Source organism: Corvus cornix, chromosome 24 (genome assembly GCF_000738735.6).
Source record: "Corvus cornix cornix isolate S_Up_H32 chromosome 24, ASM73873v5, whole genome shotgun sequence".
Lineage (NCBI taxonomy): Eukaryota > Metazoa > Chordata > Aves > Passeriformes > Corvidae > Corvus > Corvus cornix.
Window position 1 is genome coordinate 2,638,171 of NC_046353.1, and position 12,616 is coordinate 2,650,786.

At 50.9% G+C, this 12,616-nt stretch overlaps 1 protein-coding gene across 3 annotated transcripts in view; it reads left to right on the top strand.

The window, feature by feature from the left end:
• The window catches only part of GRIK4 (glutamate ionotropic receptor kainate type subunit 4), a 177,303-nt gene extending 174,586 nt beyond the window's left edge, over nucleotides 1-2,717 (top strand). For all 3 annotated transcript variants that reach the window (XM_010403873.3, XM_039564965.1, XM_019288611.2), the window contains 2 exons: nucleotides 342-460; nucleotides 1,018-2,717. In XM_010403873.3, the coding sequence (XP_010402175.1) occupies nucleotides 342-460; nucleotides 1,018-1,383 (485 nt within the window). In that variant the 3' untranslated portion in view covers nucleotides 1,384-2,717. The remainder of the gene's footprint in view (nucleotides 1-341; nucleotides 461-1,017) is intronic.
• The last annotated feature ends 9,899 nt before the right edge of the window (nucleotides 2,718-12,616 follow it).

Here is a 12,616-nt window from a genome sequence, read left to right on the forward strand (position 1 = left end):
TTGCAGGGATTAATGTGCCCCATTGATCCCGCGTTTTTCCCCTCCTGTTTTCGGTTTGTCCACAAATTGCTTTGTGCTTCCCTCCAATGTTCTGGCTGTTTATCTGCAAAATCATCATTTCTGAGAAGGCATCTTCGATCTGCAGTTATTGCAAGTCACTCACTTGGCCATCTGAGTCATGCAGGGAGCTATTAATAGGACACTGCTGGCTCCGTGGTTTTGGTCCCTGGCTGGGTGTCTCCGATGCCAACAAAACAGCAAAACCTGGGATTTCTGTGCAGCACTACTTGAGACTGATGATGTTTCTGCCACTCCAGAGTGTCCCTCCTGCTTTATTTTAGGCTTGGGAATGGAGAACATTGGTGGAATCTTCGTGGTGCTCATCTGTGGCTTAATCGTAGCAATTTTTATGGCAATGCTGGAATTTCTGTGGAGCCTTCGACACTCTGAACAGTCAGAGGTAGGACCTGGGAGTGTCCTGAGGGGACAGGGTGTGTTTATTGCTGTCTGTGGGGTGTCCTAGAGCAAGTCATGCACCCAGCTGGAGGAGCATTCCTAGCTTTGACACCTCAAACACAGCAGCAGGCTTGGTCCTTTGGGCAGGGTCTAAAATCCATGAGCTTCTCGTGCACTCCTACTCAGAGCGAGGCTGTAGGGATGCTCCAAAGGATCAAAGCTGTGCACAGCATCCAGGTACCTTTCCTGGGGATGGGATTTCTACCTGCAACAGGTTTGGATCTTGTGTTGATGTGAGGAACACAGGGGAGGGTCTCTGCTGAGAGTCAGAGCTGGGTTAAATCAAGTGTAGATGTCTGAACATTGATGTTAAAACCAACGGCACTGAGTCCATAAAAACTTGGCATCAGAATCATGGAATGGCCTGGGTTGGAAGGGACCTTAAAGATCCATGGTCAGGGACACCTGAGGGCTCCAAGGCCTCACCACTCCGGGAGCCAGAGCCCCTGAGGGACTCCGAGCTTGCTCAGGTGAGCAGGACGCCTCTGCTCTCCCCTGCAGGTGTCGGTGTGCCAAGAGATGGTGACGGAGCTGCGCAACATCATCCTGTGCAAGGACAGTTTCCACCCCCGTCGGAGGCGAGGGGGGGTGGTACGGACTCGCCCCGCTCTGCCCGAGGAGCGCCGAGCCCGCAGCACAACCACACTCAGCAACGGCAAGCTGTGCAGCGGGGGCGAGCCAGACCCCCTGGCACAAAGACTGGCACAAGAGGCCGCCCTGGTCGCCCGGGGCTGCACCCACATCCGCGTGTGCCCCGAGTGCCGCCGCTTCCAGGGGCTCCGGGCGCGGCCGGCCGCGGGGTCGCCGGCGCGGAGTGAGGAGAGCCTGGAGTGGGAGAAGGCCACCAACAGCAGCGAGCCCGAGTAACGTTGGGCCTGGGGGCGTCGGGGTGGGACGAGAGGGTCCTGTTCCATTTTACAGAACACGGACTTGTACAATGTCAACTCGTTTTTAAATCAATAGCAGTTACCCGGCTTCTCCAGAGCAAGGTGGACCTTGGGGTGGATGCAACGGCGGAAGCCTGGCCGGAGGGCTGGCTGCGGTTTTGGTGTCCACTGCAGCCTGGCGTGGCAGGAGGGAGGTCCTCAGGCTGGTGGGTGTCCAGAGGTTGTCTCTGGGAAGGAGGGATGTGGTGGGTGGCTGGTGCAGCAGATATTGCCCACCCAGGGGCTGGAGGGGTTCTTGGAACTTCTCCCCCCTCCAAGGTCAGGAGAAAGGACACTGGCACTGCCTCTCCGTCACTTACTGGGGGATGTTCTCCGAGGGCAGGGGGTGGGACTTTTTATTTGCTGTGGATATGGGAAGGGAGGAGTCATTATTTTGGTTTTTTTATTTAATTTGGGTATGTCAGGACCCAGTCTCCAAGGCACCAGGTGCTGAACTCTTCTTCCTTTTCGGAGAGTGGCAGGTGGGTTGAAGGGGGAAGGGGAGGATGGGATGGGACACGCTCCCTGTGAGAAGCAGCATTTGCTGGAAGTCCATCTGAGGAGTTGTTAAAATTACTTATATAGAGAAATATATCTATACATAGATATATATACATATATTAAAATGCCAAAAAACAGCCAACAAACACAGTGAACTCAAAGAGGCCTTGAAACGCCTGGAATTTCAGGGGTTCTGTGTCTTTTGTTTTGTTCTGGGGTTATCTTTTGCCTTTTTTTTTGTTTTTTTCTTTTCCTTTCTGTTCTTGGGATGGGGTGGGGGGACCCTTTTGAGGGAGTGGGGAGCACTGGGGGAGGCTGCCCGTCCCCCCCAGCTGAGGGAGGAGGTGTTGGGACCCCCAAAGTGTCCCTGGCTGTGCTCTGCACGCTCCTGAAGTGACTCTGAGCTCTGCCCCAGGCTCACGAGCTCCCCAAATCCATGACCCCACGGAGCACCCTCACCTTTCAGGGTGAATTCCAGCCACACAGCATTTGAGAAAACCATGAGCCCGGGATCTCGTGTAAGGAAAATACTGACTTCCCTAGAAACAGCAGCAGCTCACCCTCTGCTTGGTACAGATGTGGGGTTTACACTGGCAAATTTAATTTTCTGATTGAAAAAACAAATTCTATGCAATTTCTGGTTGTAAAAGGAAAGAGACGACAAAGGAGAGGGGCAGGGGAGATAAAGCCTTGAGTGAAGGTACATCCTGTTCTTGAATTGTTTTCTTTTCTTTTTGTCTTGAATGTACTGAAATAAAAGATGTCCTTGTATAATCATGGTTTTTTTTTTTCCCCCCCTCTTTCCATCCCTATTCAGAGTCAGGAAAGTTGTGAGACAGTTTGAGGCCCGTCTGCTCAGGGAGAAACCCAGCAACTTGACAGGCAAGAGGTGCTTTGGCTGTTGCAGGTCTCTGCTGCCCGAGTGTGAACACACCTGTGGTGTTGCTGGTGGTGTAGCCGAATGGAAAACAGGAGTTAAAAAGCAAAGGTCAATTAAAAAGAAAGCCCAAACATCCGCTGATGAGGAAGGAGAGAACTCAGAACTGACAGCAGGGTGAGCAGGGATGCAGTTCCATCCTTCCCAGACCTGCTGGTCGGAGCCCAGCTGCCCAGGGGAGAATCCAGAGTGATTCCAGCAGATGTTTCTGAAGAGGATGTGCAGGGAATGGGGTGGGATCCAAGGTGATGGGCACAGCAGGGTCATTCTGTTGTTCCCAGCAGGGTGTGAAGGGAAGCTCTGCCTCCCAGTGACTGTAAAACACACAACAAGGAGAGGATTTAGAGCTTGTTTTACAGGATGTCGTAGGAGATGTTCACAGAGGTCCTTCCTGGCTTTCACATCTGTGAGTCCACAGGGCGTTCCCCTCCGCCTGACTTAAACTGAGCAGTGAGGTGAGGTGAGGCTTCCCCAGTGCCATGGGGTTGGAGAGGCAGATCCTCAGCTGAGGTGAGTCAGTACAACTCCACCCAACCCTGCACGGAGCCAGGCTGGGCTTTCAGGGTCCTGACAGCAGCACTAGAGACATCTGAGAGTGCCTGTGTTGTGCTTAAAGGCCAACATGTTTCCACAAGCCGCAGAATGTATTCATCAAAAGGAAGCTGCTTTTTAAAATTTATTTACAGATTAGCAGAAGAAAAGGCTCCATGAATCATTTATCAGACTTGATGTTTTTTTCACCACTTCCCTGCATTGAATTAAAGAGAAATCTTGACAGAGCCAGACATTATTCTGCATCTCCAAAGATCTTGCAGTCATCTGCTCAGACAGAGGATGTCAAGGAAAAAAATGATGAAATGCCACCTGGTTTCTGAGTGTCTTTGCTTTTTATCTCTTCTGTTAGCTTGCTCCACCCATGGTATTTTATATCTGGGTCTGTATTTTAAGGAGATTTGTTTCATGTCCCTCTTGCCCTCTTCTCTCTTTTTAATGTTACATTTTTTTTTTCTTTTAATGTTCAGAGGCTTTGCACTCAGAGCAGAAATGGACCTCAGACGAGGAGGATAAAAGCTGCTGTCATTGAGATGCTTTCTCTAATGTGCCTCTGTCCTGTATTTTCTGCTCCCTGGTAAATCCTCGCAGGTCCCACCCTGGAGGGAGCAAGCAGCATTATGTGTGTGCTGGGTTTGTGCTCACACACGTTTGCATACCCAGATGGGTTTACATCTCACATATTCCCTCTGTCCCCAGGTTCTTTTTTTTCCTTTCCTCTCATCTTTGAAACCATTGTGGGGGCTCTTTTGCTCAGCCAGCCCCGATGCTAATGCAGTTCAAGATCTGGAGTAGCTTGCCTTGCAAAAGGCACTTTCCCAGTATTGCTGTCTCCTGATAAACGCCGAGTAATTCTAGTAAGATATCTCTGCCAATTCTGCTGGGAGCCAAAGATTAGATCAATTAAAATGTAATACTTTGCTTTATCCCCTCTAACCAGTGTGTTTGAGCCTCCTGCTGCCCTCTGTTTCGGGCTCACGTCTCTCCCTGCCCTGACAGCCAATTCTCCAGCCCTGGCTCAGTCGACAGCAGCCTGGCAGCTTCCTAACTAAAAGGCCTGGAATCTCTCCTCGTGGGCTAAAACCCGTGTTTGTGTTGTTTTTTCCAGGCAGTTCCACTTTCACCTAATGATAAAAAGCTGTTTTCTCCCTGGAGGTTGCATGGGTGAAGGTATTAACGAGGTCTGGACTAACCTGGGGGCATTTCCTGAACCTAGCCGTGTACATGAAATAGAAAAGGGTTGTTCTGTGAGCACAAAACCTTGGGAAGAGAAATGCTGAGCTATAAATTATAGAACAGACACTAAGCCCTCAGTGGTCCTGCAGCAGGAATCTTTTTAACCATTCCAGACCCACAGAAATCTTCCCTGCTTCTGCCCTTCTCCTTGAGCCCCAAGCGCCTCACCAGGTAAGTGACCCAAAAGGTGGAGGGAGATGCACAGGCAAGAGGTTTTTTGCAGAGATTTGGAGTTCATAGAGGGTCTGGAAGGGATGTGAGTCCCTGTAAGCCGGCAGGGAACTGGGAGCTGCAGGGTAACTGGGATAGACACTGCAATGTGGGTAACTGCTTTGGATGGTCCTTGGGTGATGGCTCTGAATGGTAAAAAAGAAGGGACCTGTGGGTGAGAGCTGCTCACTGGAGGCTGGCTGGTTCCTAAGGAGGTTTCTAAGCTGCTTTCATTTCTTTAAGAAAGAGCAAATAAGCAAAGATGGTCTGGTTTGGGGTGAAGCTGTCACAGCTTGGCTGTGAAAATCCTGGTATGAGTGATCAAAGCCCCTCCATCACTGCAGTTCCATTTAGTTCTGCAGTTAATTACCTGCAGGATGGGTGTTTCTGTCTTCTGCTTCGCTTGTGCATCCAGTGAAGGTGATGGAATTTCTTGCAGTGACTTTGGCTAAAGGGGGAAAAGCGGCACTGGCCATCAGGAGGAGAGTGAGGCACCGCTCCAGGCAAGGGAAATAGCCCCAGCGTGGGCAGAATCAGGCAGAAGGAATGGCAAGCTGCCCTCAGGAATGGTCTGGGCTCACGAGTGACACTTGCAAGTCTGCTGAGGATCTAAGAGTGAGGGGACAGCACGTTTTCCTGGAGTGAGGGGCTGAACACAGCTCAGGGAACGGCTCAGTGAGCCCAAACACCTGCAGAACAGAGCATAAAGCACCCACAGTTCCAGAAACCCCATCAGGGTCTGATGGCCACTAACTGATTGAAAACACAGAGCTGAACTCTTCTGGGCACAAAGTGGCTCTCATGAATTCAGTACAAACAGGCTCCCCTGGAACCCGACACCACACTGGGAAAACCAGCCCTGTGGGACAATGGGCAGGTTTGTGCATCCTTCAGGGAGGGATTTTTCCCCTCCGAGGGGGGAATCTGCTGTGTTCCAGACGAGTTATGAGTCTGGGTGGTGGCAGGGCTGCATATTTCATCCCGGGGAGCTTTCCAGCTGGAGGGTGAGGATCTGCAGCTGTCCTGGCTGGGGGGGATGTGTGGCACCATCGCCAGCACAAAGGGCCACACAGCATTGGCTCCCCGAGAGCCCCGCCAGGGCCAGAGCACTATGAAAATGAAGGCAGCTTAATTAACAAAGGCTTTCTCCTGTGCTGTGTTGAGGTCTGCAGTTATCAGCCTAGCTGGCAGTTCTCAAAGACTGAAATGACAGTAGTTGGCTGTAAAAGAGATAACTGTCAGATTAGCTGGGACATATCTCTGCCGAGGTTTTTCTATATCATGCCTATCTTGAAGCATCTCCATGTATCAAAGGGACTAGTTGGCCATTTGCCTCTCCAAAATACCCTTTCCACCGTGATAAATAAGGCTCTGTTACAAGGGAAAGGCCTAACATTTCTTGTGCCTTGACTCAGGCTGGTTTGGAGCAGTGTTTGCCGGGCTTTGATCAATACGTGGAGACGAATCCTTTCTGTTGTTTTCAGTGTTTGATGTTTAGGGTACAAGGGGCAGAAGATGTCTGTTGGGAGGTAAAGGCAGGAGAAAGGACATTCCTGGCAGGTTCTTCACAGGGTAAGTGGGATTTTCACCGATGCTGGTGAGGAAAAGGCAGTTTAGATCCATGTTTTTTTCAAACCTCTTCCATCTTTTTCATCAAATCCCAGACTGGTTTCAGTTGGAAAGGACCTTAAAGGACCTTGTTCCAAGCCCTTTCCATGGGCAGGGACACTCTGCCTTCCAAGCACCTGTCCCTTTGCTGTTCATCCCTAAATACTTCTCCTCGTGCTGCTCAGTCTTGGAAAAAAAGGTCTCAGCCTGGCTTTTGCCAGGAATGTTCCTGAACGGAGCCCTCTGGCTTCCCGGCTCTTGCTGAGCTGAGATTTAAAGCAATTTCCTTTCAAAGCCAGAAATGAACACAGATGAGGGGAAAGAACCAGGGGAGGAAAAGAAGAAAGGCCTTTTTATCCCCAGACGAGCGCTGAGATGTCTGAGCTGCGAGCCTAAAACTGATTGTTCTTCCAGAGTCTACAGCAGATGCTCCTGTGAGCTCATGAGCACAGCCAGGGAGGATGCTCTCATTGCTGCTGGCTGAGCTAAACTGCAATGAGGAGGTGAACACACAGCCCCTGGTTTTACTGAGCCTCTGCTCAGCCACAGCACCCTGAGCCCTCAGCTGAAATGAAGGTCAGGACATGGTAGGGAGCCAGGTGTGAGCAGAAAGCCACCAAATGTCCGTGCTCTCAGGTCCTGGGAGCCAGATTGTTCTCCCCTGTGAGGAAGGTCTGTCTGCTGGCCTTTTCTGATGGCCCTGGCACGCTGTGACTGGGTCAAATGGATGGTATTTCTGTTTGGAGCTGGGCCTTGAGTGGGAAACTGGAGTTTTGTTGGGGAGTGTCTTTGTGGAGGAAGTCTGCTGCTTCAGCAGATGTAATTTTTCACTCTAACCAATCTATTTCATTCTAATTCCTCCCTGTGAACACTGTATTTCAAGGGGCCATCACTATTTTGGAGTGAAACCCACTGCTTTTAGGTTTGTTTCGGATCATGTCCACAAGAAGCTGTTAGGAAACAGCAGCAAGGATGGCAACGCTGGGTGGCAAAAATGCCACCAAGCCATAGCAGGACCAAGAGAAGCTGCTGTCACAGCGCCCTGTGCTCTGTGCTTTGCTCAGGGGTATTTCTGGGTCACTTTCTGCTGTGTCCCAGCAGCGAGGACAGAAGCAGAACTATTTCTGCACCAGTTTGCTGATCCATGACAAACTCTGGGCTGAGTCTGCATCCCTTTCCTGCTTGGGCTTTCTTGCCAGTGAGATAAGGATGAAGCCCTGCCAGGCAGAGGAAGGATGGGGCAGGGTTGGAGGCCACAAACACTCAGTCTTGATGCACCAGCAGTGCTTGTTGGGGCTTTGGAAATGTCACTTTTGCCAGCACTCTGTAAAATGGGGGTGACCTGAGTACTTCCCGACCTCACCCTGTTTGCTAAATACCCTGTCAGGGAATAGAAGTGGAGGAAAATCTTTGGATTAATGTGTAGGACTGGAGGGGGTCTGGCAAGGTTTAATCTGTTCCTGTTTGCAGAGGGCTCTGAGAGCAGGTGGAGATTTGCCAAGTGTTTGCCAACATTATTGGTTAATTATTACGAGTTCTGGCAGCCCACAGATGCAGCCAGCATCGTTCTCAGAGCGGGATCCAGACCTGTGTTGGAGTTGTTACACACAGAAGATGGGAAGAGACAGCTTCTAGCTCAGTTCTGTCCTGTTTTCCCAGCCAAAGCCCCATTCCAAAGTCAGACAGCAGTGGCACCTCTCTGTCTCATCAGAGCTACAAAGCCAGGGCATTTGGCAGAGGGAGGCTCAGCCTTTTCCACGTCTGGGCTCATTTCTGTCTGCCCGTGCCCTTTTTGTCTGAGTGAACAGGATGGAAATTGTGGTCCGAGATGAGATGTGTCTGGAACAGGTGGGTGCCATGCCAGGGACAGACCCAGAGCTGGCTGGCCAAGGGCTGTGAGCACCATCCATGCCCAGGCTGGGTCAGTGAGCTCCTGCCCGTGCTGTGGCACTTCCAAATGTGAGGATGCCACGCTGAGGGGTCACAGGAGAGGACAGGGCTGGCACAGCAGGTCACACGTGGCTTTGGGGGTCTCCCAGGCACAGCAGGGCAGCTGCATCCTGCACCGAGTGCCCAGGGGGATTCTCCTGGTGATGGAGAGGGTGACAGCAGCCAGCTGACGGGTGTGGCCCCGAGTAGGGGAGATTCGATTTGCCAGACTTCATTTGCAGCAGTGCCATTGCAGGGTACCTGAGAAAGCTGCCTTTATCTAATAGTAGCCATCCAGAAAATGAAATCAACTGCATAAAAGGCTCAAGGTTCATTTGGTCCAATGAGCATGCCTAGCAATTGCCAAATTATGAAAATGCAATAGATCTTGAGGCTGCACCGGCGCTGATTTATTTCTGGTTTCTCCGTTTGAGCGTGCAGCCTGAATTTCCGAAGCTGAAAGCGGCATTGTCCCGATCTTTGGGCTGCTGATAATATTTTAGAATTATGGCCATGGAGAAATGTTTGCTCTAAAAGGTAACTTCAAGGTGCATTAGTCTCGGATAATTGACAGAGACTGAAGAAGCGATTTGGGAAGCGTTTGTGCGGAACCGAAGATCCTGGTGAAGAGTTACCTTAAATTAATGGTGTGGTGAGGAGCAGCTTGGACTTGATCAGCTGGCACTGGTGCTAAATGAAGACAGGCTCTGAAGTTATTAGCAAAATATCTATGAAACAGCTCTGCTGTGGATTTATGAGCTTGCTTGAGTCTTTGGGGGCCAAATCTGCAGTGTGCTCAGCATTCCCTGGCTTGGGTGGGAGCAGGGAATGCTCAGCATCCATCAGGATTGGGCTTTCCTGGAGCTCAGGTCAGGCTAGCAGGGCTCCCACCTTTAACTCCCTTCTTAATCCCCAGATGGAATGAAAGGTCTTCTCTGCACACTTAGTAAATCTCCAATTTTATTTCTCATTATTAAATCATCGAATTGGCCATAAATGTTTAAATTAAGTGAAAGGAAGAGAGATTTGTGAGAAAATTGAAGACTCTTTGAGGAATTGAAGAATAATCTCCAAGGATGAAGAAAGTTGCATTTGCCAGACCCAAAAGTGAAAGGATCAAAAAGCTACAGAAAAGAAATAGAAAATTGCATGGTTTAAATCCTCTCCCCCGCCCTCCCCTAAAGCCTCTGCTGTTTTTAATATAGGGAGAAGTATTCTGATAAGCAGCAGAGTCTAAGAGATGCTCCTTCCTCTGCTGCTGCCATTATCTCTGTGTGTGACCCAGGGAAATTTGGTGACCTCGGTGTCCCCGTGTCCCCAAGTGTGACAGTGACACTCCTGCTCTGTGTGCAGCGAGACCTTTTGCACATTATTAGTGTGAGCTGGGAATTAATTGGGTTTAGACGCCTCACTCTGACTGGAATAAAGCCTGCTTTATTTTTTTTCATTAGCACAGTGAGTACTTAACTGATTTTTCACAGACTGGCTCTGATTCTCCATCTCAGGTAATTTTTCAGGAATACACGGTGGGGGTTGTTTGCCTTTCAGACCAAATGGTGGTGAAATTAGGGGAGTTTGTGGCTTTTATTCTGGATGTGACAGGGATTCCCTTCTGGCCTCAGTGTGTGCAACCCAGACCCTGGTAAGTGCCCCAGTGACAGTGGGTGACACTGATTTGTGGTGCATTAGAAACACGAGTAAGGAGGGAAGGCTTGGGACAGGATTATTGCCAGATATTGAGGATGTTTTGCTTGCTGAGTTTAATCAGGTCGAGCTCTAAAAGTAGAAAAATAACTTGGATTTGGTGGTTCTGTCACCTCACACGGGGTGAGGTATCACTGCTGGTATCCCCTGCACAACCCGGCAGAAGGAAGGAGGTGCTGATCCCAGTTCTCCCAGTTCCCATGGCCTGTTTAACCCTGGGGAAGCGGCTGTGGGAAAGAGGGGAGCCTGCCAGGGAGGGGCCAGGGCTGGTAAAAGCTTCGGCAAGAGGATACTTGTGTGCCAGGGAGGAGGAGATGGAGACCCACCAAACTCAAACAATGAGACAGCCAAGGTGATAAGCACTCCGAATCTGGGTTAGCTTGGGCTGAATTCAAACTGGTCCCTGGAGGGGGAAGATTGTTCTGTGTTAACAATTCCCTGCCCTGTCCAGTCTCCATGGAAATGGGCTCTAAAGTCAGCCAGGGGTACCGTGGCCACTTTCTCACACTTGCAGCACTGACCCAGTGGAGGTTAACACAGACATCTGCTCTATCCAGCCCATCTGTAATTATAGAAAGCAGCCCCTGAAATGTGTTTCAAATCAAACTGTGGTGCCAGTTACCAGCTAAAGTGTGCTCTGTCTGCCTTCTAGCAACCAAATAGCACAGGTGAGCTGAGCAAAAAGACCACGAGGATTGTTAGGAAAAGAGCGTGGCCTCTGAATGCAATGGAATTCTTTATCTCGCTGAAACAGATCCGAGAGGCAGAGGGGGGAGGAAAACCAAGTGGAGACAAAGCTCTCTCCGGAATGTATTGAAAGAACCAAATGAGCCGTTCAGAGCACAGAGAGAGAGGGTTTTTAGGGAGTGTTAGCAGGGCGATGTTCAGCTGTGCTGGCCTGCCCAGGAACCAAATAATCCCAATGTTGTGTCAATGGGGTAGAAAGGAAGAACGCCCAAGTGTTTTTCTCTCTGTTAAAGGGCAAACAGGCTCATGAAATGTATTTCAGCTTGGGCTGCTGCTGTGCTGGGAGGAGAGTGGGGGTGGCAGGGTGGCACAGAGCAGAACTGTGATGGACATGGTCCACGTGAGGGGGACTGTGACACCTGAAAAGCCCGGAGCCCTTCCACATCAGTAAATTTGCCACAGATGTGTAGCAGTGATGTGAGTCTGTCAGAACCCTCATCAGGCAAGGCTTTCTCCAGCAGAGCCTTGAAGATGCTGCCCCGTGCTTTGTTCAGAAAGCTGCTGTGCACCCAGTCCGAGGAGAAGCAGGGAGTGGCAGACAGTGTAGCTGCGTTTTAGTTGTGCTAATAGGTTTGGGCACCTCTGATTAGCTCATTAGATTCTATGACTAAGCCTATTACAGCTTTTAAGTTTGCAGCTGGGGCTGATGTGATGTGTTGATGGCTCCAGCTCTGGCAATGGTCTCATTTTGCTTCTTGGGAGGGAGATTTTCTGCTGAGAAATGCTCAGTGCAACTGGTTTAGCTCTGGGGATCCCAGAATTGCCTCCTTAGCCCGGCATGAGTTGTGTGGGTGCAAATCTACAACGCCAGCCCAAAGTGAGGCAGGGAATTCCTGGCAGAGCAGGAGTTAACGCAGCCCCTGGGCTGGTGCTGAGCCCCTCCTGTTGTCCTGTGCCTGGGTGGCACCCACAATGCTGCCATTGTGTCCTGCAGCCCCGGAGGAGCGTGCACAAGCCGGGGTGTGCGGGTGACAGGATAAAGCTGTCCCGATGATGTTACAGGCTGGGGAGATGCACTGCAGCCATTCAGCCATGACTGATGCTGCTCTCCTCCAGCTCCCCTGCCTCTGCCAGGCAGGACAGGCAGTGTTCCAGGCAGTTTCTGATTCCTGCCATGTAAACCTGGCAAGGATTTGGAGGTGGGGAACCAGGCTGGGTGGATTTGTCCTTACTCCCAGCATGATTTGTCATCCAGGTCAGGCTTGGAGCAACCTGGGCTACTGGAAGGAGTCCCCGCCCATCCAGAGGGGTGGAATGGCATAAGCTTTAAGGTCCCTTCCAACCCAAACCAGGCCGGGATTCTAAAATTCTGTCCTCCCTTCTGGGGCTGTGACCAGCCAGGGCAGAAAAGGCAGAGCCAGCACTGAGAGAAATGGGTGAACTGGTAAAGAGCCGGTGGGCACTGCCAGCAAAGGGGTGTAGCTGCTGCAGGAGCCAATACAGCCAGTGCTGCTCACACTTCTCATCATGAACATGCAGTGGTTATGGGTTTGCAGGTTTTAGGTAATTTTATGTAGCCAGCTCCAGCAGGACCCTGGGGGCAAGGGGGTGCCACCCTGGGGCAACTTCTGTGCCCAGAGCTGAACCCTGGCACTGCAGGGGTCTTGGCATCATCTCTGTGTGGCATCACAGAACCACAGGCTGGGCCAGGGCAAGGAGACCTCAGCGGGTCACCGTGTCCCCCCTGCTCCAGCAGGGCCATCCCGAGGCACAGGGCACAGGATTGTGTTCAGGTGGTTCTAGAATACCT